Source organism: Osmia bicornis, chromosome 14 (genome assembly GCF_907164935.1).
Source record: "Osmia bicornis bicornis chromosome 14, iOsmBic2.1, whole genome shotgun sequence".
Lineage (NCBI taxonomy): Eukaryota > Metazoa > Arthropoda > Insecta > Hymenoptera > Megachilidae > Osmia > Osmia bicornis.
This window is the reverse complement of record NC_060229.1, coordinates 4,704,583-4,731,921: the sequence shown is the minus strand read 5'-3', so window position 1 is coordinate 4,731,921 and position 27,339 is coordinate 4,704,583. Positions and strand designations below refer to the sequence as shown.

The window sequence follows — 27,339 nt, the reverse complement described above, 5'->3', positions numbered from 1 at the left end:
TCGCCCACCTGCATCGTTCGGAGAATGCGTCTAGAGCTTGCTACCCCAGCCTCTGCTGCCCCACGAAGCTAGAAAAGAGGCGTGCGCCGCCTCCGGCTCTCCCACTACCTGGCACCCGCCCCAGTATCCTCTACACGAATATGTACACGTACACACGTGTAATCATATACATATATATATATATATATATATATATACACGTATACAGATTGCTCTCTCTCTCTCGAGCTTCCTTCTCGACGATCCGACCCACGCATTCTCTTTCTCTGTTAGTGGCGGCGTCGCATAAAAGCGGCGGGTGCAGGATTCCCCTAAAAGCTTGCAGCACGCCGAAGAAAGAGACGCTCGCGGGGAAAAAGCAAACCATGGGAAAGAGAGAAAAAAAAAAGCGACGGGTTGACGAGGGTGGTGGCAGAGGACGGAGGAGAGAAAAGCGAGGCAGTAGCAAGACAACTAACGGGGTGCGCGAGAAGCAACCTCGATCACCAGAGAGAGAGAGAGAGAGAGAAAGAGAGAATAACGGCGGCGTTTTGCAGGGGAGAGGGGAAAACGAAAGCCCACATCCGTTCTCTCTACGTTCACCCCTACCTTCCTTATCTCCCTACCGCGATGCCTTCTCGCCCCGATACCGCCACTGCCATCCTGCCACGGCTTCCCCCTCTATCTTTCTCCATTTCTCTCGCTCTCTCTCCCTGTCTATCTCTCTCTCGGTTCGTGTGTATGGTTAAATATTGCATTATTGTTTTAACGGCAGGGAGGAAAACAGCGTAGCCGAGCGTGCCCGCCCGCAGAGTTGCGCGCATCCGCGCCGCGTGTACACTCGCGCCGCGTCCTTCGGGCCTGTATTATTGCCGAGCTGGTATCGCGTCTCCGTATAACGTTCGCCAACCTGTCCACGCGACCGACATCAATTTAATTCCTCATCGATAACCGGTTGCTTCGACCTACCATCAGATAGATCAATCAAGGTATCGTATCCTTGTTATCTATTAATTCTTTCCTCATCGTTCAAAGGTTCCTGGCTACGTTTTCCTTCTCCCCGACGCAACACGCGTCAGCCATCCCCTCCGTATAACTCTACCCCTTGCTTCATTTTCCCTCCGATAGCTGGCCGACGCGAAACTGCGACCCAGTTGCGTTTCGCGTTCTGTTTAGGGAGACAGAGGGCCCGCCGATGCAGGCTCGTTACGTCTTCCCACCACTCCCAAGACAGCTTCCGCGATATATACGTTGATCTCGGTGGCTCCTGCGTCGCCTGGAATCCCATCGGTAACCACCGCCTTAACCCGCGCTTTCGTCTCCACCGAGCAACCGCGAGCAACGCTGCTGTAGCTGCTACTGCGCGCAGGGCCATTCGGCTTTTGCCACCCCCGCTCCATAGCCATCCACCCTCGCTTCCGCCGCCTACGAGCGTTCTCCGTCACCACCCGCCTGCACCACCCCCTTGCCACCCCCACGTACAACTCGGCATCTCAACAACAAGCACTCGCTACCGGATAGCATCCGACACAACACAGCAAGTCGCCCTACCACCTCCGCTCTCTCACATTTCCTTGGACCACCTTTAAATTTCTCTCTCTCTTTCTCGCTCTTTTTTTCGTACTGCCGGTTTAACGGGGTTCCCTGGCAAGCCTGTCTCTCCCGTCGAGGCAAACACGATATTGCCTACTAACCGTACATATCTCGGGACAACCGCGCCATCCGAATACCACTTTCTGATACCTTCTGACACTTTCGGATTCGTTCCTTCCCCGTACCTCGCGCATTCATTCACTCTCTGTTTCATTCTCGTATACTCTTCTGAGGAGCTACATATATGTACGTACATAGGAAGCTACATATGTACGAATCTCCTCCTTCTTTGTCTTCGTCTCTCTCTTACGCTCGTTCGATATCCTTTCATCTCTCTTCGACTAACTTGCACTGGTGTCTATAAGATTTTCACTCACACTTCCCTACCATCCTTTCCTTTTCTTTCCTGTCTGACAGCTGTTCTATCTTTCCTTTAATTTTCATTTTTCTCGATACATAGACTTTCAGGGATTCTCTTTCATTTCGTAAACAGTGCGTGTGTACGCGTGAACGGGTCTCGACACGTGCACCGACCAGGAAGAGAGTGACTTTTAAGTGATCGACTCGACGAGTTTCGAGGCTGAGATGTTCCGTGTGGCAGCTTTTAACCCCTCGAGAGTGATGTGCACGCGAGTATAGACGTCTTCGGTGCCGGTTCGTGGAAAAACTCGGGAACTTTCGGGACGTGTGACAGTGAACGTAAAGAGTGAAGACGAGGAGGTAGGAGGGAAATAATACCGTGGTATGAAATCGATGGAACACAGCTGTTGTAAGCGTCGAAAGCTACGAGTGACGAAAGTGACCGATTATCGTGCGTCCGATTCGTAGAAGTTGAATTCGACGGCGATGCGAGAAATCGTGTAAGTAACTGGAACTTCTGACATTTGCTGGTGAATTTCAAACTCGTCGTACGCGATAACGTTCGCAAAACACAACGTGACTCGTCGACTAACATTTATCAATCGCTCGCGCTTCGCGTATCGCTAATTTTACGCGTGTTTACAATGTAAGATACCGTGTAACATGACAAATTGCTGATACAAACAATTGTTTGTTTAAGTAATTCTCAAACACGTTAAGTGTACGTGAGATACGATCGTATTTCCGTTTAGGAAAAAATAAATATTAAACTGGTGTTAAAAGATTCATAATTTTAATTTCTTCAGAATTCACGAATCGTACCATCTGTCGCGTTATAAATCTTTTCGAGGAGGACGTTTACGTCATTGTAACCCAACTGGAATGCATTCGGTCTCAGGATATAAAAGATGAACTCTTTCTTTCACGGCTCGAACAGGCTTCGCGACGCTCGGTAGTTTTACGGGCACGAGGCGCGGGTTATTCGTTGAATAGATGCAATTGCAAGCAACGGGCTGCAAGATGACCTGATAACAATCGCGATCGATAAGGAAAACAGCTTACCGGACGATAAAGCGTAAACAATGAGTTCCCTTGACAGCTTCGTACGGTATGGTCACTGTAAAACGAGATAATACGGAACAATACTGTGCTCGATAAAATATCACTCGAAGGAAATTAATATTTTCTTCTATTCAACCGAACTAATTATAGGATATACTTCAGTTATTATGTTAATGTATTAACGAAACCCGTGTATCGAGTAATTGCTTCATTTCTTCGCGATCGCATGATACGGAGGAACAACGTCTTTTCGCGTAGGTTCTTGCAAATTTATCAACTCCGATAATAGGTGGGTTATGAATATAGAACAGGAACAACACGACCGAGAACGTGTTGTTCTTTGACGCCCCTATAAAACGAGCTGTCAGCAATTTTCATATTACGCACACTACTTTCTCCACGGTGATTAGGGAACACCCTTGGTTATTCGAGTCTACGTTTATTCTACGGATCAAAGGAAGCTAGGTTTTATTTCAGATTCATTTGAAAAAATATTTTCACCGAGGACAAGAATTTAATTAAAGAGGAACATACGCTTTTATTTGTTTTAAAGTGGGGTGGGTTGTTTTTTCAAAATTACATTCCAAGTCGGCAGATGGAATTTATTTTCGCGAGCTTTGATTAACCCTCGCGCTACGACAATATTCAGTCAAAAAGGTACTCATTATATGAATTATTTCCATATCAGGTTTACACATTCCGTGTTTATATTAACCTTATTCCGTTTTATTACATCTTTTCCTATGCTCGTCATTTTTTCATATGCAACAAGCGATCAATACCTAATAACGGTAATCGCTTTCATTTTTTAAATCGTAAAGGAATCTGCTTCGTTATCTTTTCGCGTACATCGGGAAAAACATGAAACGCTTCGGAGCCGAGGAAATAGGGAGGTGTGTGTTGTCATGTCGGACGCGTGGCACGCACTGAAAACGGCGAACTCATCGTTGTGTCGGGTGTGTAGTGTATCGTCGGGCGCCGACGCTTGTCCCCTACCCTTCATGCCGCCCTTTCCTCTGCCAACCTCGTCCTATCCCCCCCGAAACCGCGAAACCACGAAGCTCCATGCTCGAAAAGCTGAAAGCTCCTACCTGCTCGACAGTCGCGTGGCTACCGCGCCACCGTGCGCACGAAACCACTGCGAAACATCGTTTGTCATTTCAAAAAATTAAAAAAAAAAAAAGGGACCTAGTCAAACCGAGAAAATTCCACCTAAAATGATTGAGATTCTTCAAAGGGTTAAATACGATCACTCGATTCAAACGATATTTATAACTGTTCGAAAGCGGAAGAGTTTGATAGGAAAGGAATTAGATATTCATAGATTCGAATATAATCTCGGGAAAGGAGATTTGACAGGATCTATGTTTAATATGGACGTAAAGATACTCGTATGGTAGGTTGAACGATAATAGGGGTGGTTTATTCAGAATTCAGTCGGCGAGCTGCTTGTACGTTCAAATGCAGATATGGAAACCGGGATTGATCTTTTAATTTCTCTTGACGATGCATATTATTACCTTGGACGGTTTGATCGACAAGGAAACCGCGGTTTTTGAATAATGTATCGGCCAATTAAAACGTAATCCCTCCAGATGATACGCGATTTCGCTTGTCACGATTGTATTTTGCGATCATACGTCGTACACACGAGCGGCGCGTGTTCGATCCAGGAACAAATATAGCCACCCTGTAGGAATTAAAACGTTCGTTACCTAGTGTGAAAGCGGTCTCCATTACGAGCCTCGTGAAATGATAATTACAAGCGGAAATATTTATTTTCCAGTCAAGAATCCCAAGAAAAGAAGATGTCTGATTCTCGGGAATACTTTTTCACAAATTTAGCCAAATTACTGTATCCCATAAAAGTGTTATCTTATTCAACCAGGGAGGATAAAACGGTTATATTCCTCGACGAGATATCACGTTTAACTTAAACCAGAAACGCGTAGAATTTACACAAGCAAATTACGCTTTGGACGTACGAAAGCGGTAATTATAAATCGGCCAGTGGAAGCGGGTAATTTATGGGAAAGGGTTGGTTAAGGGCCGAAAGGAAACTGCGAATAGTGAAACGTGTAGGTTGGTTCTGCGAGTCGAGTCGCGTTGAATACGCGTCGTATAGAAAAGTTTCTAATTAAAAGTATCGATTCGAAGTCGATAACGCTCGACGGGAATTCATCCCCCGCGATCGTCTCGTCGGGCCGATACTTTTCGTCGATAGTTCTTGAAGAAGACACCGTTAGCGGTGGTCGCGGATAAATTTCGAAGGCATCCGGCGAAATAATTCGCGATCGTGGAAAACGAGACTAACGAAGAACGCGCGGAAGAGCGAGGGTGGTAGCAACGGGTCAGGAGTAATCCGCTCTCAGGACAGAGGGGGTGAAAAGCTCATAGGGGAGGGGTGCACAGAAGGGGAGAGCAAGTTGCGCTAGATGATATCCAGAGGATTATTCTCTCCCGGTCGCATCACAAACTGCCGTGACAAATCGCCCTATACTTTATGAGACAAGTCTTTCTTCTACACGGAGCCGCTCACTCCGTCCAGGCCGTATATATCACTGGCGTCGTCGATATATTATCGCCGCGACGCTTACCGTCTCGCAGTGTCAATACACGATGCGACGAAACAAATAGGCGATTGCTGTCTAACGGTTTCCTGGGGAATCACGGAATCCTGGCTGGCGTCAGACGAAATCCTTCGTGGATTTAGACTCTTGAAAGATATATAGTCGGCTCTGGAAGGAGGATCGATGCATCGGGGAAAAAATGCAGAGTGTAACAGGAACATTTACGCTTTTCATCCCCCATGAAGTTCTTTCTTTCTATTACAAAGTAGAATACCCAATATTCTGTAAAGATGATCAGGAAATTTTAATTACAAAGGAAAAAAGAACCTTCGATTTAAAAAAATCTAAGGTTCTACGGATGTAGTGTCCTTCGAATCATTTATCTTTCTTCTTTGGCAGTTTTTCGTGAATGCATTGATAACGGAGTTATGGCCTGAAACAATTTTATAGCATTTTTCACCCTGGCCATTAATTTCTTACTCGTGACCTTTAGAATATCTTGAATGAACCAGGAAGAAAACAGGATTTCAATAGCAGTAGTATTCTTCCCGGAAATCGAAGGTTCTATTACTGTTCAGTCATTTATTTGCGTTTAATTGCCTGCTTTTCAGCAGCCACCATTCAGGTGTTTGAAATAGATTTTTCGTGTATACCCCAATAGATGTTCATAAATATATTGATATTTATGTCCGAATCTTGTTCGCTTCCTTAATGGACTATTCTAAAATTATTAACAAATATTTCCGTTTCCTTGTATCGAAGATCTTTCTGAATGGACACAATTGTCATGGACACTCAAGGCTGTCTGCCTGAAACGGCTAGGGTGGTTAAAAAGGTTTCGAACACGCGAAAGGAGCCGGAAACAGTCTCTGGATCGTAGTTTCACCCTTGCTGGAACTTGTAAACCCGTTAAACGCGTACCACCGTCCGTTGGCTCGTCGCAGGGGTTGACGGCTGGAGGTTAGAGCCAGGGACAGCAGGAAAAGTCTTTAAAAGGACTGTAGAAGCGTAGGTAGGACTGACTGGGAGATAGGTGAATGAGTACGTGAGTACATATTTGTTTAGCTAGAAGCACTCGCTAGCTCTATCCTCGTCCTTCTGTTTCAACCTATCCTTTTTCGTCCTGCTGTTATCCTATCGGTACTCTGCCGCGTTTCTCTCAGCCTTCGTCCCTTTCCTGGACACCGACGACCGTCCGCGAATTGGATTAATGGATAAACGAACGGTCGAATTGTACCAAGGCGAAAACCGCTTCGAACCGTTCGCCACTTGAGCGTCTTCTTTTCCCTCGTCTCCGCGGCGACGATTGAAATCCTGTTAATCCAACTGGGTAATGCGGCCAACTACGTTTAATTTTATCTTGGAATTATAGTCAACAGTTGACCCAATAATTCTTATTAGATATTCCGAGAAAATGGAAAAATAAAAAGGGAGGCTGAAATCTAATTAAATCTAATTGACAGAAAAAAGGAACTCCATACCCTGGTTCCTCGAGTCAAGCAAGTGTACATGAAATGGAATCGAAAGTAAATGTATCCGATCGAAATCCTAGACTCGGTCTCACCTAAATTCCAAGGGTAAAATTCAGAGCCACCCTCGTCCCGATAAAAGCCCTGTTCGCGTGATTTTACGCACGTGCACTCGGCTGGTCGCTACGAAGAATCGTATCGAAGCAAGTCGAGAGAGAAGTGCCTTGCGATATTTTGTGGATACCTGATGGATTCGAGTGACCGGTGAATTTTCGTTGGCCGAACGGAACGTCAGTCGTTGGGGGTGGCGGTGTGCAATGGCGAAGGGTGAACAGGAGGAAGGTATGAGGTGGGCGCAGTATAAACGACAAACGGACCGTGGAATCGTGGTCCTTTGTGTGCGCGCGTGTGTGCCTTGGCCGTAGCAAAATGGGGATCAGGAGACTGGAGGAGATGGAGAAGGGTGCGTCGTATATCGATACTCGCACGGTCGAGTGTTTGCAGCGATATTTGGTCCATTTCCATTTGCCGCACGTGGCGCGTTTACGGTTCACACCTCTTACCCTCCCCCCTCGCGTCCACTTCACCGTCAACCCCCCGCGTTCGGTTCCGCTACCACCCGAGTAATGGACACGCAAGGTGTTGGCGACTATGCAAACGAAGCCTCTCGACCTTTCCGAAGGCTCGTAGGTAGAGCCGAAGGGTACGAATACTTGTTTGTCCATTTTTATTCGATCCTATGTAACCCTTTAACCCTTTATAGACAAAGCGTTCTGAAGTCATACGCTCTAAACTAAAAATTTCACCCATTTTCTTTGTCCAATGGGTGGCTAAAAAAAACGAGGCAGAAATAAGGGGTGAAAAGAGAGAAGAGAGAGCTCAAAGAGAAAGTTGAGACAGAGAGGTGTTTAAAGTTTTAAAAATTGTTAATTACACGTGCACAGTTAACGTTTAAAAAAATCTAAGGGCCTACAGATTTAGTGCTCTTCGAACCATTTATCTTTCTCCTTTGACATATTTTCGTCAGTGCACTAATAACGGAGTTATGATCCTCTATATCTCCTTTTCTTTCTTATGCATCTCATTAGAAATTCTATGAAGCTGGAATTTATAATTTTATTTTTGATTTATGGCCCTATCGGAACGATATTGGGGTCACCATTTCGTATTATTATATAGGATTTGAAACGCTGTATCGCGTTGATAATACTTTATCGTGATCGCAAGGGAACAAGGTTTACCGTGGATTATTCGAAGAACTCCTCCGGATATTCGGAGAATCAGATACTCTGATGGTGGACAGACCGTATATTGATTCCCCTTTGGATGTGTACCGGACGCTGGTCCGGTCGGATGTGTTCGAGGAGGAAAAAAAATTTAATATATCCAAATATATCACAGCAGCAGCGCCGGCAGCAGGCGACGATCGGCCATTCAGAAGTCCATAATTTGATATGCAGCGAAATCGGGCGAGAAAGCAGCGATGGGGTGGAAATGGTTTTTAGGGCGAGGAGCAAGGTGAAGCAAGGATCGAAAGGGGCGACGGGGGGCAGCAGTTACTGATGGGACGTCCCGAACAGATGTGGACATTATTCATTACGACTGACCAGCAGGCCTTCTGAATACTATCGTCTTTGAACGAAAGAAGACGTCCACTTCTTTCGTATTCCCTCCTACTAAGAGATTCGATATATTCTTTTGCATACTTTTCATCCAACTTTTTTCTTTGCAAGTGAAATTGAACGATAATGCCTTTGTCTACCCCATTCTGTGATATTTTTCTCCTCAATGAAATTTCACTGCATTCTTGAAATTTGAAGAAACAAATTTCATGTTCATTTCTAAGTTATATCGACAACGTTATTTACGAAGAGAGATAGTTTTCCACCCCGAAGAAAACTAATTTCCCAGGGAAAAAAATAGTGTCTTTCCACGAAGCGACGGGATCTCGATATCGCAGCCTCTCACGATTTCCTGTTAGCAGAAAAGCGATATACATCACGCCCCTTCGTTTTTCGTATCGCCCTTCTCGCTCTTTATCTCGCAATTTCTTGAACTGACCGCTGACTCCCACACAAACACACACGCACACAAGCTGTCGTGCACGCGTGAAAAACGCCAGGCACTCGCTACATCAGCGTGAATTATTTCTTGTTCGTTCTCACTTCCCCTGTTCAGCCATTTCTCCTAGTGTCCATCGAGGGCTGGCCCCCCTCTCCCTGAAACCGTTCCTCCACCCTTGCTACCTGGCTTTATGGCTTAAACAAAACTTTCCTATATTACAAGTCCGTGAAATATGAATACGCTCGCAAAAGGGAAATCTAGCAGGATGGGAGTAAGGGATGAGTGGGTGTCGAAGGGGTTGCCGGACGGTCGTGAGGAGAGGGTGTCAAGGGGGTGGATCCGGTCACTTGCCTGCCATTACCGAACCCCGCGCGCTGCCGTTGGCAAACCCAATTTGTTATCGACTTATTGGCCAAATTACTTACTATTACCGCAGATTTATTTCGCATATTAGTCTACGGATACGCCCACTCGTTACGTCTCCATTAATTACCGGACGTTGGACGTGTCCTTACAGTGTTTAAGCACGTTTTCAAATGTCGCTGATCCGAGAGAAAGCACCCGAAACTACCCCCTCAGATTTGAACAAATTATATATTATAATCATTTGATTTTTCAATTACAATGTAATTTAACCTGGATATCTTGCCTTTAGTTTTTAATCAACCGGAAGATTATTTTTCCAGCAAGAAAAATATTTGCAGCCGATAGTAACGTGTTGAAGTCAGAAATGAACGATACACTGGTTTTTATCGAGGGAGTTTTGTTTTAAGAAAGCACAGGAGCGAGGACGCGTTACAACAGCTGGCGGCAACATCTTTAGCCAGGATTATGATTCCCACAGAAACTAAAGTGGCTTCGATGGAGTCGATGTAGCATCCTGGAAATTCCAGCGAGGCCGTGCTCTTTACACACGACCGCTCTCCACCTCGCCGTCTGAACATACAATCAACACGCGAGTTTACCTTGAGTATTTTTCAAAGGACGATACCGCCTCGTCTCGGTTCTTTCAATATCGACAAACTTCGTATAACCGCGGAGGGAAAACGTACGGTTATACGGTAAACAATACACACGGCGACATTAACGGACGTTCAAACAAACACATCCTGCTTCGCGTTATTCTTGTTTGAGCTCTTTTACTAGAGAACAAACCACTTGGGTCGTACCGGCGCAATGCTGATCTTTAATATCCCCATTCGAATACATTCGATACGATATTATTTGGAATGAAACAAGGAGCGGCTATAAATATCGAAGGCAATACACCATCAACTTTGGAATTTAGCCAACAGTAGCAAAGATACGTTGTACAGTTACAATAAAATGTATTTCGGTAACAATTTCTTACCGCAAAGTGCAACCGCGTTTAAATGCATCTTTACAAACGAATTAAATTTTGGCAGAACTTCAGCTTCTGATATCTTAGATTTCGAAACGAACAATCGATCATTTATTTTAAAATAAAAGTATGTTTCTTGATGAAGTTAATTAAAATCGAGATAATGATCACATGGTCGAGGGACTTGATGAGCGAAGGAAGGGATGAATTTTCATTTTTTTTCTCAACCCCCAAAACAAGGACGGTAAAGGAATCGACGAAGGACATTGGTAATTCGGGGAAAAAGAGTCAGGAGAGTGGAAGAACGATAAAATTGCGCCACGTGTTACCGGTCACTTGATATTCATGCACGTTCGTCCGTAGCACGTCGAAGCTCAACTAACGGATACCCGGCAATCTAATAAAGATAAAAAATAACGTCGACTTGGACTCTCTTGGACGATTCTCGCGACCCTTACCGGTGGCGCGAGTTATATTGAAAAATATATATCTCCCCCTGTGCTGACCCATCCGTAGCCTGCATATAAACTGCCCCCTTATGGAATCTGCGAGCAAGCGTCTACGAGGTATTAGAACGCTTCGAATGGTCGTGCCACTCTGTCACGATCATTCGAGCCGACAGTTCTTCCCTTTAACTTGCACGTTTGCAACCTGGACGCCTCGTTCTAGAAATTCTAATTCAGTGATGTAGAGTTTGGTAATACGAATGATTTTCTGGGTATTACAAAACGATCATTCGAACTTAAATGGAAAATTGTTGAATTTTGATAAATAATTTCAGATACCAATCATCCTCGTGACAATTAAGGCATTAAAATATAAAAATATCCCAAGCATCCTCTTCTCTGTGGGAAAATGAATGAAAAAACTTCGGGTACCAGTCATCGAGGTAGAAGTAGGAAAAAAGAAGCATAAGCTTAAAAAGAAATAAAAAAGAAAAAAGAACGAGTAGGTAGGACGTATGTTGACACATCTGCTCTGGACAAGCGGCGCTCTTCTTTCAACTTCGTGAACCATGGCTCGGCTATTATTTATTTAATGCCTCTCGTTTCTGCGTTACACAACTATTTACATAGAATGTCTTTGGTAGGGATGCGTCGTTGGACGAGGAAGAATAAGGATGGCCATATGCGAGTCTTCAACGCCCACGTTTCTCGGACTCCGTTCTTCTAGGCTTGTGCTCGCCAACTTGCTCGCATCGTCGGTGTACATAAGTGTGTACAAACGCTGAGAAACGCGGCCGATCTGTACAAACAATTCGACCCACATTGCCGAACTTGTACGCAACGTGGAAATTTCGGTCGATTCTCCGTATTAACAGTTTCTGCTTGTTTGCTCGCTGCCCTCTTACTCCTCCGTGCCATTGTTACCGCGTTCCGACGTCTATTTCGAACTCGTACGAATTCACCTGCCGTTGGGAATCGTGTTGCTCCTGCGTTCGATCATTCGATATTAGACGGATTTAATTTTATCCGAGCTAGGGTTACACAAGAATCCTCGAATTAACATTATTCTTGAACGATTCTAGAAAGAAATTTCTTATAATTCCGTAGGATAAAGAATTATTATTCCTGGAAACAAGAAATTTTAGATAAATTCACAAGATTCTTTTAATTATGTAGCTTGGAGCGTCCGTGATGGATGAAAATTTCTGCCGTTTAATATCCTATTCAACGCGTCGTCAATGCCGTGAATCTTCCCGTTAATGGCGCCGCGATTGCTTCATCGTATCCGAACCATCGTCACCTGCGTATCAGTATTTAATTACGCCTGGTTGTTACCTCGAGTGGGAAATCAGAAAATTCCGGGATTTATTAAAATTTGTACAGATAACAATTTTGCGATCGAATCAAACGCCATTTGAATAAATAATCTTATTCGTAATAACATTTACCGAAAGCAATGCCAACTGTTAATGCGTTAAGATGTAGAATCCTTTTAGCCGGCCAAATTATTCAGAAGCGTAATTTGGCAAAGGAGAGACTCGCAGTTTCACGCGTCGCTTTAAACATTCGCGTTCGAGACAGAGGCGCGACGACGACAATCGATTCCCACCTCTAATCGCTTGGAAAATATATATGCGGGATTCGCGTTGTTTATTACTCGCCTCGGAATACCCGAAAATCGTATTCGAGGCGAAGGAACGAGAGCGGGATCGGTTCGACAGGATGGTAGTCCGTTGGAAAAAGGGGTTGCTACAAGCGGAATAATGTTTATAACGCCCCCGTTTCGTTGGAATTCGAAATTTGTTTCTTTATCGGCCATAATTTTCTGGAATCTACACACGAATAGGTCCCGCGTGCTGTACACGTAAGAACAAGGGGGTGAGACAGGGTAGTTTCGGATACACGCAAGCCCCGTTGTATTGAAAAGTGTCTCCCCATCGTATCGACAGCTCTCGTCGACTCTAAAATTTTATTTGGCCCCGCTTACGCGAAGGAAAAATGTTTTCCTCCTTCGAGCAAGGAGGAGAAACCCTTTCCTTCCCGGAAACGTTTCCAGATTTTTAAGACGATAACGTTTCACGTGAAACCTGGAAATCGAGGCAAAGTGAACGTGTAAATTCCGTCAAATTTTGTTATACTGATAGGATCGTTTCGCGGAACTTCGAATTCAACACTCTGTTGGCGAACGTTTGATATTAACAATGTAAAATAGAAAAAAAGGGTACGTTCAAACACGATCATCCAGAAAAAGGGAGTAAATTGAAGGTTTTTATTTTCCCAAGCGACACACTGGAGTGACTCTTATAAAACAAAGTTCAGCCGTGTTTACAGGGTGCGGCCAGTTAGCTTTGAACGGCATAGAACGAAATAGCCTGAATATCTCGCATTGTGCGACAGGGGTGTGTTCGTGATAATTTGTTCAGTCAGAGTACATCCATAGCTCACACGATGCATGTTCTTTAATTGAGACGTGTTTGCACGCGAGGACCAGTTTTTTACCGAACGACCGACTTTTAGTCGTGCTCTAATTAACGCTTGTTAGAAATTCAAATTGAAATTAATCGGTGTTTGCACTTAGCGTCGGATCTATTAAATTCACGAGAAAAAGAAACGCTAATTTATTCATAAATAATTACAAATCTGTCTGAACATGGTAAAAATAATTTTTAAAGACTTCCCGAGACGTCACGGGGGCTCAAGAAATCATCCCCTCCAGAGGTCAGAGCTGCAACGTATAAACTTTTCATCGGGGGTGTTCGCAACCCCCATAAAAAGCAGCAGCTCGAGCAATGAATGATAAGACGTTAAGACGCTTGGTCCTAGCCCGTTCGATCTCGCGTTTCGTGGCCTCGGATCGGGGGTGTATCGGGGGTCAGAGGGTGTCGCGTGAAATAAGAGACATACACGCGGACGCATTATGTGAAAAATATGGTAATAATATTGCCAGGGCCAAGCAAAACAGAGGGCCTCTGCATATGAAATACGCGAGCGAGTTCCTGCAATCGTTTTCCACCCCCTTCGAGTCAGCCCTTCCTTGTCATTTTTACCACCGTCCTGGTCGCTCAGTGGAGACACGGTAACAGCCGCGGTAGCAGCACCACCTTTTCTCGGTTTTTCACCCTCGGAACGCGCCTTGTGCCATCCGCGTTTACTCCTTTTCTCTTTTTTAAAGCACCTCATCCGGCGCGATCTTAGAGCGCACCCCCGGATTCCGCTCGGGCGTCGTCGGCTGAATACAAATGCGGCTTTCGTGTACCGAGAAGAAGTCTGTTCTCTTCCTCTTGTTGCTCTACGCTCCTCTAGCGCGCAATTCTCGTCGAATTAGCGGGTAAAAACAGGGAACCACCCCTTTTTCCTCTCCCTCTGCTTCTTTGGCGAAACGTGATTCACTTCCAGCCAGGTCCTCGGGTCGATGGGAAATTCTTTTAACACTGAATTTTTATCAAAAACTTATGGCGTTTAAAATTCTTTTTAATGATAGCTGAGTAAGGAAGGGGTGAAAGGGGTTGGCTCTGAATAAATACTACCGCCGTGTAATAGAAACGATGAATCGTAAATAAATGGAAGGAATAAATTAGCTGTCGAACGCATGCGGGCATCTTCCCGCGGTGGTCCGGACATTATCGTCGGACTAGAGTTAAAACGATTACTGCGTTTAATATTCATTTCGTTCGGCGTCTTGAATATTAATGTCGATATTAAAGAGAGGGAAGAAGAGGCGAGAGAGCTAAGGGAAACCGGTGAGAATAGGAACGGGGTGACACGCTATATTAAATGAATGAAAACCAACAAGAACTTTCCCCGGGGTAACTCGAGATTTCTTTCGTTTTTAGATAACAACGCGCAACAGATCATTTCCAGTCTGGTCCACAAAGGATTTTTCTTCTTCCACGAAATCCCTGCTTAATCAGCGAGGCTTTATTTTCGCGATAAATCAACCGGTCTGATCCATCAGTATCCGTCGTAACCTTTCATTAGTAAAACAGCCACTACCCTTTCATTCTGTTTAAAGTCGCCTTATACTTTTCCCGATATTTCTGCCGCCCTTGTTCGTGCTTCTAATTCCTGAGCCCCGGAAACAACCTGGCATTTTTCTCACCCCTTTCGACGGTCCCCCATAGCCGGTGACGTACCCTTCGCGGTGGCACGGATGAAAAATATCGGATAATTTTCCGACTCGGAAAATCTGCTGTTGCCGGACTTAATTGTATCATCAAGAACTCCTCGTCCGCGAACAAGGGAGGGAGTTAAATAATATTTTGTCATTTTTAACCGCAATCTCGTCCGGTATTCCTGTTTGTCGAGACAGTTATTCTTTCAAGATTGAAATAAGGAACTGTTCTTTCTAACAATTTGCAAGGAAATCGAATGCAAAAGAGAGATCGAGGAAGCAGATGGCGAAGAAACGAGATATCTCCAGCCGAGGGTGACGATCACCCTCGCGATACCCACTCGTGGAGCACCGGAAGTGAGCAGAGAAAAAGCATAGGAATGCAAAAGCGACGAGATGTGGTGGAGAAAAAAAAAGCAGCAGGGAGAGACACGAGGCAGAGGCGGAGAACAGAGGTCCGACGACGTCGGCCTGACGGACTCTCTCTCGTTTGTGCAAACAAACCAAAATGGACTGCGAATAAATATGCGTCTACGAGCAAAAGCGAACGCCCGTATGCTTGGTCATGATCCGTCCATGTACGAAGGGGGGTGACCAAGAGGGTGAGAGAAGAGGGAGAGGGTAGAGTCGCGCAGTGCGAGGGGGCGGAGTACGTCGGGGATTTAGGGACCTTTAATGGAGCTCGTCTGGCCGCGACTAGCAGAAAAGGAATTCGCTACTTTCCATTATTCACCGCCTCCTTCCTTCCTTTCTCTCCTCCGACTCGCTTCCCGTCTTTTTTTTCGAAAAGACACCCCCCGACGATAGGGGTCGCTTCGAAAGGGCATCGATAGTTTCCTGTTACCAGCTTTGTATCGTCGGGATTTTCTTCTTTCTGGACGATCATCGACTGACGCGAAAGAAAATCCCGAATATCTTCTTAAATACTGAAGACACACAAATATGTCTGCCGCAAACGTTTCATTCCGGTACACGGAAAAGAGATATCGATCGTTAACGATAATAAAGTAGCGAGGGTAAATGTAAGTTGGAGATGAGACGCGGCTCCTTGGAAAGTTGAAGTTGCCCCTCGTTTTTCGTTTCTCTGGCAAGGAAGCAACGAAATTCAGCGGGTGGAAAGGAACGAAGAAAGGTCCTTTCATAATTCAGCCGGCCACTAATTGATACTGAATTATTAACCGGAACGAAAGTAAAACACGAGCGTGCCTTGCCCGCCAACAGATTACTTGGCGATTGCCTAAGGATGCACCCAGACATCGACTTCCGGTACAATGGTGTGGCTCGAACGTTGTTCCAAGAAAACACGGGTATCCGTACAAACGACGTTGCTATTAATTTCCCTTTGTTTGTCACTTCTGCGGATAATTGTTATGGAACGTTTACCCTCTTCAGCCCTTATCTAAGGGTTGTTTGCTATCCAGGAAGAAAACTACCCTGTGCAAGCGTTCTTTCAGCTGCGCGTACGCGAGGAAGGGAAATAGTTCGATTTAAAATCGAGAGGCTACGAAAACAGCAGCCCTCGTAATATTTCTTTTTTTTTTTTGCTACCAACGAGCGGGACACGCGAGATGATTAATGGCGGAAAGAGGAAGAAGAAGCGAAAGCCGGGAGGAAAGAATAGCGCGATTACCCGAGTACAAACCTTTCCGGGCCGCTGATGCAGTGGAGAAAAGGAAAAGCTGACTAAGGCAAAACCGACCACCGCGTTCTCCACCCTCTCCTCGTCGGCTGCTGTTCGCCTGTAAAGTCTCAAGGGTGGAAAAGAGCGGGAGAGGAGGCTGGTTACCACCAAGTGGATGTAATTTTTCCGTTGTTTGATTTTCATTAACGACCGGTGGCCCACAGGCTTGCAACGCTGCCCCCGACGATGGAAGATGGGGTCAAGAAACAGGGAAATTATGGCCTCCGCCAAACAGATACATCCTTCGTTTCATTTTCTTCGACGGGCAAAGTCGAAAATTCAGAGGGGGCAAACTGGGACCTCTAGAAAGGGCGAGCTAATGGAGAAAACATTCCCGAAACAGGGAAGAAACAAAATATTTCGCGTTTCATCGACGATCGCCGTCGAATGGAAGCGAGACCAAAGGAAGAATAATAAATCAAATGAATCAATCGTTAATGATGATATTCGATTATAATTTTTCTTAGAAAATTGAAACTTTTAGGCTCAGGAAATTCAGTTATTAAGACGGAAAAAAAATCTTGGCACGTCCTGTATCGTTTCAGAAGAGACGGAACGGTGCAGGTTCATCGGTGCGCATACAGTGAAAATCGCTGAACCGGTGGATGTAAGCAAACCCGCAGAATGCCGAAATTACTCTCTCCGATGCACCCTCTATCCGAGCTTCCTCTGTTATCCGTTCTCGTTCTCACCCTCCGTCGATCTCTCCCCAATTTTCCATCCCTCTTCTCTCTGCTCTTTCTCCGTGCCGTTCTCTGGACACCCCCGACCCACTGTATCTCGCCTACCCAGCTGCGACACTCCCAACCTCTATGCGTTAATTCTTGTACATACAGAGAGCGGATACCTACGGGAAAGGGTATACTTCTGGCAACGTTTACCTTGCATAATGCCGGTGATCTTTGTTTCCTCCTTCGCCTCGTTCCGCTTTCCAGTGCTTATTCTTTCGTGGTTACCAAACCACTGTTCGGTTGCTCTTCGAAGCCTAATTAACAGACGGATTCGTACACAACACGGATCCATTTTAATAAAATGCAGATCAGATAAAGGGGACTTTGATACTCGATTGCAATTTTCATAAATGAAGCATCGTTTTGAATTATCTTTTGCTCAATGATTCGATGCTCTTTGTTGCAAATAAAATTATTTGAAATCAATGATTTTTGAAAGACAGACAAAATTCGTCCAGGCAGAATAGACAGTCTCCATTTACACGATGATCGGTTAGTTCAATCGACACGCCCCGAGGACTGAAAACGATACGAACCGAGGCTGAGATCGTGCGGGCATCAGCAGCGAGAATTCTACTAATTGATACCCATGAAAGGCCGTCTCTGTACATTGTCAATTGGTCGAAAGAGAGAGAGATGGTGGTAGGGGTGACTGGTCGCAACGAGGTAAAATGAACCCTGCGAAACGAGAACGAGCCGGACAGGTAACAACACGTCGCGTCGAGCGAAAAGAGAAGAACGTCGCCGTCGACGAGAGTTTTTGAGAGGCTGACGAACCAATCACGGGACCATCTATAATGTACACAGGCCGTTAACGATGGAAGCCCAGAGACATTCCGTCCGCTTGGTTCTAGCCATTTTCCAAATATCCAGCTGGCTACCGAGTCGTCCCAGGAAACCTACCACCCCCAACCAGCCTGCTCACCCTTTTCTCTTTTCTATGGTCCTCTTCCTAGTCGGTCGACTGGCTCGTCCGGCAGAACAGACGTTCCCGGAATCGTTAATTCCTCTCAATATTGCAGGATCCTTTTCGAACGCGACGTCAAGTAGTTAGATCGTTTTAGATACAGTCCACGTGTTCCTCCCTCATGGATTTCCTGTCTCCTAGTAATGTCTCCAAAATTTTCATTGTTAACTCTTTCCCTTCTGCTTCTGACTAAACGCGTTGGTAATTCGATCATGTATTATATTCTATAAATTTTATTAAAATTATCTTTGAAAAATAAATTCATTTCCAAGCGTGGATTCCAAGAGCAACGAAAATGTAACATCAGTTGGGGTACAAAACAAGGGGTTGGCAAGGTGTTACCCCCCCACGACTTCTCTCGTTTCGTATTCACGTCGAGGGCCAATCAGAGACGCGTCTCTTTACACCCGCCTCCTGTTGACGTTTGTCATAATATTTTAATATTAAATCGCGTTACGGCCAGCCATGCGTTCGCATAATCAGACGTTACTCCCTGGTCGACGTTTATATACGCGCGACTGTAAGTCTCTCCACGAGAACGGTCGCACTCGTGTGAACACACCGGAGAGAACACGGGATAAATAGAGAGAGAGAGAGAAATGTCGAGAGGGAGGAGGAATGGTACGCGAGAAGGAGGCACTCGTCACCCCTCGTCGTTCCATGTGAAATGTGGAATACAAATTACTCGGAAAAGTCCCCTTTCCACGTCCGTTTCGCAGCACTCGTCGCGCGCTCGGCTGTCCCTATGAATTCGGGAATAATTCGGAATTAGGGAAACTACCGGGCCTCTTTCGGCGCTGATGAACGGCTGAAAGACAAGTCACGGTCTTGGTCCACTATTACTTCTATATCGTTACATCGTTACGAAGTTCAGACACGTTTGGAAAATTCAACGCCGTCTTTCGCGACGATCGTTCAGATAAGAAGGTAGGCAAGGGTGAATCCACCCCTTTCAATCCATTTTCTTACGATCTACAGAAATTCTCCTTGCTCTTATGAAATATTTGTGTAATAATTTTCAGCTATGATTTTCTGGGTTAATATACATTGTTGCTTCTTAAACGATTAACTGTGATCTAGAAAATGGAAACAGAAAGGTAAAATCGCGCGGAATTTGGTTTTTATTGGTCACGATTTCATTGGGCAACATCCGTGATGGAATTCGATGGACGCTTGGAACATCGTTGTTACGATGTTAAAAATCAATCGGAGCTATCGTTCTCTCCGACCGCACAGAGACCGGAGCGGGAATTTTAATTAATACACACATAATAGAATATTCCGCTATGGCGTGCAGACGGCTATGAAAATACCTATCACGGTTAACAGATCCGAAAAGGGACGTTCAATATGGAATGCAAAGAAAAGCCAGAAGTTAAATCCGGTTCGGATTTGTCGAATAAACGGATCGACAGTGGAAATCACCGAATTTTTCCCCCGTGGACGATTCCTTTTTTGTATTTTTTTTTGTCCTGCTTTCAAGTGTGACACGATCCGTGCCTCTTTCTCTCTCTTTCTGTGCGTACAGTTTGGTCAGCGCGTATAAAACGACGCTGAACAAACATTCGCGACACCGTTGCGATACTTTTATCGGTTTCGAGAGAAGCAACACGGATTACCGATCGAATGTCACTGGTCCCACAGCAACACCGTTCGCCTCTCTCGGTCCAAGTCACTTTCTCCGGACAGTTTTGTCGCGAAAACAAATTATTCTTCGCGAAACTCGGACCGCCGTTACGTTTCCCGATGCTATTCTCGCCGCGACACTTTCGATTCGACGATGAAAATAAACAACGTTGCCACCGTGGACCACTCGATGCCGATTCTCCATGTCCAAATGGGGCTCGACCGAGCCATGAACGTTTCAGACGAAATCTTCGCTGACTCATATCGCTATGGGAGATGCCGTGTCGTTTCACGGCGAAACAGATGAAGCGGAAGACTTGGGGATCCGGTGAGGGAATTTTTAAAAGTATCAGGGACACAGAGAAAAGTTTTGTCATTTCTTAAAAATATTATTTATTAATCATAGATACACACGTAATCGAAATACAATCATAGATAGACTTTTAGAACAAATGATGGAATCAACGAATCTTCCCTTTTCGAATCTTCTCCGTTTCATGTAACCGTAAAATGACAGCGGTCTGATTAATATAAAGACGAGCGGAAGCTGCTCTACACACAGCCCTAACGCACAGTAGTTTCGTTGGAAGCTGGCGGTCGCAGAAGGGGGCCATTGGATGGCTGGAATAAATCCAAACAGTAAACAGAGAGAAAGAGAGACGTTGGAAAGCCGTGACGGTTCTGGATGGTTGGTGAAAATTCTAATATATAAAAGATATGAAGACCAGACGAGACGAGACGAGCACGTAGAACGGGGCTGAACTCGAAGGAGCCTTCGGGATTCAAATAAGTGGCGTTACCGGGACCCACCGAGGGGTGGGGCGGGGAGGTAAAGGGGTCGAAGGAATCTGAACAGCCAACAACAAGCGCGGCTCCCCGACCTTTATTTAACCTTTTCTTAAAAGAGTCTTAGGAGTCCCTCTTATCTGTAGTCGATGGCCCTTCAACGTCAGCTCTTATACTTTCATTCTTTCCGTACCCTTATATTTTTTTCCTTTGGCCCGGTCGTGTACACACGTCGAGCTTCATCGTCGTTACCCTCTCGGACCCCTACCTACACCCCTTGGATACACCCCCCCCCCCCGTTCCGCGGTTCAACCACCCTTCACGTTCGTCCGCGATTTTCCAGCCCTTTCACCGCTGACACGACGACGGTTTCATGGACGTTCAAGATTCTTCGTTTCTTCGTTACGAACGGAAAGTATAGGGTGGAGGTGAGACGGAGGGAGGAAGAGGGACGCGGACCGAACAGACGGACTCGGTATTAATTAGCGAATTAAAGGATCGCGATCTAACCGGCACCGTGCGTCTGGCTAAAGTGGATTAAAACCTCCTGCCGATCGTTGCTTTCCATTAATTTCGTTGAGTAAACGCTCCTGTCGCTTAGCCGTGTCTTTTTGGATCGTTTCTTATTGTTTTTTTTCTCTCTCTTCCAAGGCGCTCGTTGGAGACCAGCTGTAATGCTTCCTTTTTAACCCTTTCCTTAATTGACAGGATTCAATCAAGGAAAGGTGATTGTAATTACCCGAAACTGTGTAGATACAAAGTTTTTCAGATTAATTCAAAATGTTCCTTTTTCAAGACGATTCTTGCGGAAAGTCTGGTCTGTTTTTCCACGGAGGTGCTTTTTCTTTCCGCCTCGGTACGCTTCGAACTTCGGAGACGAAACGGCAGGCGCACCGGTGCTCCTGACTAAACACTGATAACGCTCGCCTACGGGGACTTTCTTTGCATGCTATAAACATACGTAATCGTACACAAATAAGATTAGCATAGGACTTGGCGGCCGCTCGATTCGCCAAGTGCCATGCGGATTTTCCGAGCCGAGAAACAATCGCGACTTTCCGCGCGGAACTGAACGAACGCCTGGTGCACGGTAGAGGAGAGATGAAAGAGAAGCCCGGAGCGTGGAATCCGTTTTAAATTTATCTCTGACGAGACTCTATCCGCGGTTCGACGAAACTCGAACATGTGCGGTCCAGAAAGGCCGACCTTCGACCGCGACGCGGTTTTTCGAGGAATTGAAGGTAATTTAGAAATTAAAGATGTCGCGGTTGCGAAGAGATTATTTCGAAATTCGACGGGGAATCCAGTCGAGGAGGAAAGCAAAAGTCGTTAGTCTTGAAAGTTGGTCGAAAGAGGATAAGCTGGAAGGAAGCCGGAAGAACCGGTTACACGGTGTTCCGCCTTTACGCTCCGCAATCTACTCGATGATAGAACTTAATAAAACAAATCCCGCTGCGTAAACAACGAAGTAAGAGAGACTCGAGTCGACGTAATTCAGACAACAGCGAGTTTTCCTCGGTTGTTCCAAGGAGAACCGAGATTCGAGCCAGCCAACGATCTCGGGCTCGAATACCATTAGATAAGATCAATATTGCTCAAAACACGCTGGAAGTTTAACGCGCGCACATTACACGGCATTTATATCATGAATATTCCGCCTCGGGGGCTTCTTCTTCCCTCTTTTCGTTCTCGTACTCCTTCTTCATCCCTCGCGCGCCTCTACCTCGTCTTTGTAACCCTCTTTGTTATCTCGCGTTTGACTTTGTACAAGCTCTGGTGTCGCCAAAACAGAAACTCCTTTCTCCTTTTATTAAGTAAGACCGCTTAAGGTTCCGCGCTTTCGAATCGATTTTGCCGTTCCAGCTCGCGTTCAAACTTTCTAACTTCTTTCGAAGAATTTTTAATATATATAATATTCATAATTAACCCCTCAAGCCGGTAATAAACGAACCGACTAGAGGGGTTAAATAATAATTTCATTTGTCAAACTATCCTCGAGACAGCTCGCAACCGACTTTGATCGAGCTCTCGATCTTCATTTTCCTATTGCAGGCTACTTCGCTGTTTGCAGCCCTGAAGCAGCAGCAACAACAAGCTCGCGACAGTGTTCCCTCGTCGAGGGAGCGCGATAATCGAGAACGAGATCGAGATCGACTGTCGGTTCGTAACCGTGAGAACACCAGGAGTAACGAGTTAAGTGGCGGCGTAACAGAACAACAGCAACAACAACAACAGCAGCAGCAGCAGCAACAAGACCTCACGATCGAGTACCAGAGCAATGGAAAGCTCAGTCCCGCTGGGCACGCAGTGACAACAGCACCCATGACCCAGCAAAAGCAACCTATCATCACGCAACAATCGCAACAGCCCAGTTCCGGGGCGCCAGGTCCCCAACCGAGCCCCCATCAAAGTCCACAAGCCCCACAGAGGGCTTCTCCGCCGAATCCTTCGCAGGGTCCTCCGCCCGGAGGGCCGCCAGGGGCACCACCCTCTCAGAATCCCTCGCAGATGATGCTCAGCCCGGCTAGCGGCATTCATCAGATGCAACAATTGTTGCAACAGCACATACTCAGCCCCACCCAGCTGCAGTCGTTCATGCAGCAACACACGCTTTACTTGCAGCAACAACAGCAACAACATCATCAGGTATTCTTTTATTAGCATTATTACTCTAATATAATTAGACTAATCAATTTTCACCTAGTATAGTGTTATTTTATTTTAAATTAGGGCACATTACTAAAGTAAGTGATAGGACTACTTTATCATAGTGTTGTACTACTGAATTTTATTAACACGTACCCTGCCATATGTACAGTTTTTGATACACTATGTTTTTGCTATTTTATTTTAAGTTAAGGTTCATTACTAAATTAAGTGATAGAAGAAGGCCTGAATTAAAGTAGGGCTGCTTTATCATAGTGTTGTACTACTGAATTTTATTAACACGTGCCCTGCTATATGTACAGTTTTTGGTACACTATGTTTTTGCTATTTTATTTTAAGTTAGGGTTCATTACTAAAATAAATGATAGAAGAAGGCCTGAATTAAAGTAGGTCTGCTTTATCATAGTGTTGTACTACTGAATTTTATTAACGCGTACCCTGCCATATGTACAGTTTTTGGTACATTTTGAATTTCCTGCTATATTTTTGCTATTAAAGAGTTGACAATCACGCACACGATATCGTGCGATCGGATCTTTATCTTTTGATATCTTCAAATCGTGTGGGAGGGAACGTGTTAATTAGCTTTAGTAGTTTACTAATCTCTTGGTAGTTGGCATTCAAGGATATAGCATATAGAATCTATGAAAATATAGTAAAATAAATTTCCATAATTAATTCTTATAATTAAAATTGAAACGTTTGATGCCATTGACATGGTACTGATTCTTGCAGGATACCACGTCGGAGCATGCGTCGAATCAGGAACGATTCGGCTACTTTTCCTCCCTGAAGGACGTAAGTATTCCTTTCTTTGGAATTTCATTGTGGTAGCTGCGGTGAGAATAGTAGAAGAATCTCGGGTTTCGTTGCTCATTCTTTCGGCTTTATTGTGCTCCGTTCCTCTTCAGGGTACATTAGCAAAGTTTGTCCATTTTATCGAGCAAGCATTGCATCTTGGCATAGTTAAACATCTTTCAGATACTCTGCGAGGTAAACAGACCGCCTTTTATCACCCTCCCGTCTACCATTTGATAATTTTAATTATAAAAAGCGTCTGTTCGATGGAGTACATTCTTCTTCTTCCTCGCTTTCTCGTCCTCCCGCGAACTTGTACAAACATTCGAGCATCCTTTCGACGATAACAAGAACCGAAAGAGTCCTCCGCTCTACTGTTACGTTTCCTGTTCGTTCCGTCCTTCTGAAACTGTTTCAAACTATTTCATTACCGTCGCGATGTTCCGCCACGAAATGATCAAATTCCGTGCTGTGCAACTTTTCCATTATCGGGAAATTTTCACGGAATATCGCTGATTTTCAAAGCCTCTTAGAACTTGAGCATCCGAACGGCGAAACCGGGAATTTCGATGCTCTGCGAACAGGACTCCTGCTCTCTATATCACCCTGGATATTACGTGCGCGCTATTACATTATTCTCTCGAAATTATTTTTAACATATAAAAAACTTTTAATCATTTGCACTCGGATCGTACACGATTTAACCGTAAAAGCTCTTTTTGTTCCTTTCTCTAAACAGCTGAAAGGACGTTTTAGTGCAAATAGGTATTGGAGACACGCAGGCTCAATACAGCTCCGATGGAGGCATCAAATATTTATTTAGCGACACCGCTCGATCGTGTATCCTTCGCTCGACAAATTTAGACAGTTCACTCGTAATCGATTATCCCGAACTCGTGCTAAAATTCCTAATTACCCAGATACCTAATGTTCCTTGATCGCTGATAAATTCTTTCCACGAGAAACAAGCTCATTAAGCGTAGCTGTATCGTAGCTCATTAATCGTGCGTTTCTTGCTACTAGCGTAACTTGATAAAGGGTGGCGTCTATCTGAGAGTTTGTTTTAAAATATCCTCGAGGCTTTGAGAAGACGGGGATGGCCGCGGAATTGCCTCGAGGATGAGGTAAGCAATTAAGCATCGCCATCAGCCGCGTTGTGTCTCGTTGTTTGTCTTCGGGGTACCCATCAACTGCCCTCTGTCTTATTCGCGTTCCTCCCCCTGGAATTATCTGCGTCTGCGATTTATACAACGGCTACAAGATGCAGCTCGCCCCTCGTCTCTTCTTTTTCTTCAATTTCTTCCGCAGGAATTCGGTTCGTTCTCTTTACAATGCTTGATGAAATATTTTTAGCATCAACATCAGTTCGCGGAACTGGGCAGGAAGAAGCTGGAGCGAATGATACAGCAACTGCAGGAACAGTTACAGCTGAACGTGATCCAACAGACGCATTTGTTGCAAACGGCCGACAAGAAGAAAGCTTCCGCTCCTCTTCAGCAACTGGCGCTTCAGCAGCAACAATTGATCCAACAACTTCAGATCACGCAGAGCCAGTATCTTCTTCAGCAGGGGCTGGGTCTTCAGGGGCACAATCCTTCTTCGGGTATGATTAACTGTTTCTGAAAGAAGATTTGTATTTTGTCTCCTTGCTTTTCTTTTTATTGAAAGTGTGAAAAAATTAATTACACGACGAACAACGCGTAATTTTCATGGTAACCCACCCCTCTGATTTAAACAACAATCCAACCACCCAACCCCCGGCTACCCATTTTCGTTCGGTCTCTGTTTCTCTTGTCTCGAGTAATCTACCCCTCCACTTTCTCATTTTCCACTTCACCCTGGGCGAAACTTTCCGCGTAGAAGTGTTTCGGTTGCGTCCGCTCTCGTTCCGGTGATGTTTTTCTTTCTGACGCGGCGTACACGGAGAAAAGAGGAAGGGTGGAATAATAGGGCAGGGCCAGAAAAGCGGCAGGGTCTCGTTGACGTACGCTCACGGTACTTTGGATTCGGAAATTCACGTGTGAAACAAACTTGCCCGTCGTTCTTCTTCCCTCGGTTCTTCCTTTTTTTTCGCACACTTTATCCTCTGTTTGATCCCCCTTTTTCTTTCGTTTATCATCCCTACGCGTGTGCTGTTTGCATCCCCCTTCTTTGTACCTCTCGTGTTCAGTCCACTTTTTACTGGTAAATTAATCACGTATCTCCTTGTCAACGGTCGCTACGTAAATTAACGTTGTTGCCACATGGTGTAGCGTTAAATTTACACAGTGATGTATTTATAAGATCAACAAACAGATGATTAACAATCGCGATCCTTACGGAGATCTTTTAAACTGCTTGACCTTTTAAAAGTTACAAAGCTTAACTTCAATATTATTTAACCCTTGCATGAGAATAATGAATAAAAGTGGTTTATTCTATTAATGAAAAATGTTTAACAGGTCTGCAACCGGGTGATGGTCTACCAATGTGGAAATCGGAGACACCGGATGGTCCTGAATCCCACCAGAACTCGAACGTTCCAAAATCTGGGGCTGGACTCAACGGTAAACATTGAAATTCTCCTCCCTGTCAGACCAAGTTGAGCTACCCTATGCCCTCCCAATTTCTCTGTATTCCGTTCCCTTTTATTTTGCGAATGCGACGTTCGTTTCCGGACTATCGCAGGACTTCTGAATTCGACAGTGTCGAGTCGGCGGTCGGAGATGAACGGAACTACTCCGCTGGACGAGAAACCGTTGGACGTTTCCTCAAACGACAAGGCACATCCCCTCTACGGTCATGGGGTCTGCAAGTGGCCAGGCTGTGAAGTTATTTGTGAAGACTATCAAGCATTCCTTAAGTACGTTTCAAACATTTTCTTTTTATTAAGTTTATTAAGAACTCGACCATCGAATCCCAAATTTTAAATCAGAATCATAGATAACTTGGTGTTGGGAAGTTCTTGCACTCTTGGAAAGTAGGTAAATCCGTCGGGGTAGATTTGTGGTCGGGAAATAAGGGAAAGAGAAGAAAGGAGAAGAATAAAGTCGACAATTTCGTGGCATGGAATGGGTTAGAAGGCATCGCGGTTAGGGAGGGTGGAAG

At 45.0% G+C, this 27,339-nt stretch overlaps 1 protein-coding gene across 18 annotated transcripts in view; it reads left to right on the top strand.

The window, feature by feature from the left end:
- LOC114872712 (forkhead box protein P1-like) overlaps positions 1-27,339 on the top strand; it is a 177,892-nt gene that overhangs the window by 135,662 nt on the left and 14,891 nt on the right. For 14 of the 18 annotated variants that reach the window (XM_029180225.2, XM_029180218.2, XM_029180216.2 and 11 more), the window contains 5 exons: positions 22,840-23,433; positions 24,190-24,252; positions 25,606-25,855; positions 26,694-26,798; positions 26,920-27,094. In XM_029180225.2, coding sequence (XP_029036058.1) covers positions 22,840-23,433; positions 24,190-24,252; positions 25,606-25,855; positions 26,694-26,798; positions 26,920-27,094 — 1,187 coding nt within the window. The remainder of the gene's footprint in view (positions 1-22,839; positions 23,434-24,189; positions 24,253-25,605; positions 25,856-26,693; positions 26,799-26,919; positions 27,095-27,339) is intronic. The other 4 variants (XM_029180219.2, XM_029180217.2, XM_029180226.2 and 1 more) reach the window with 1 other exon arrangement.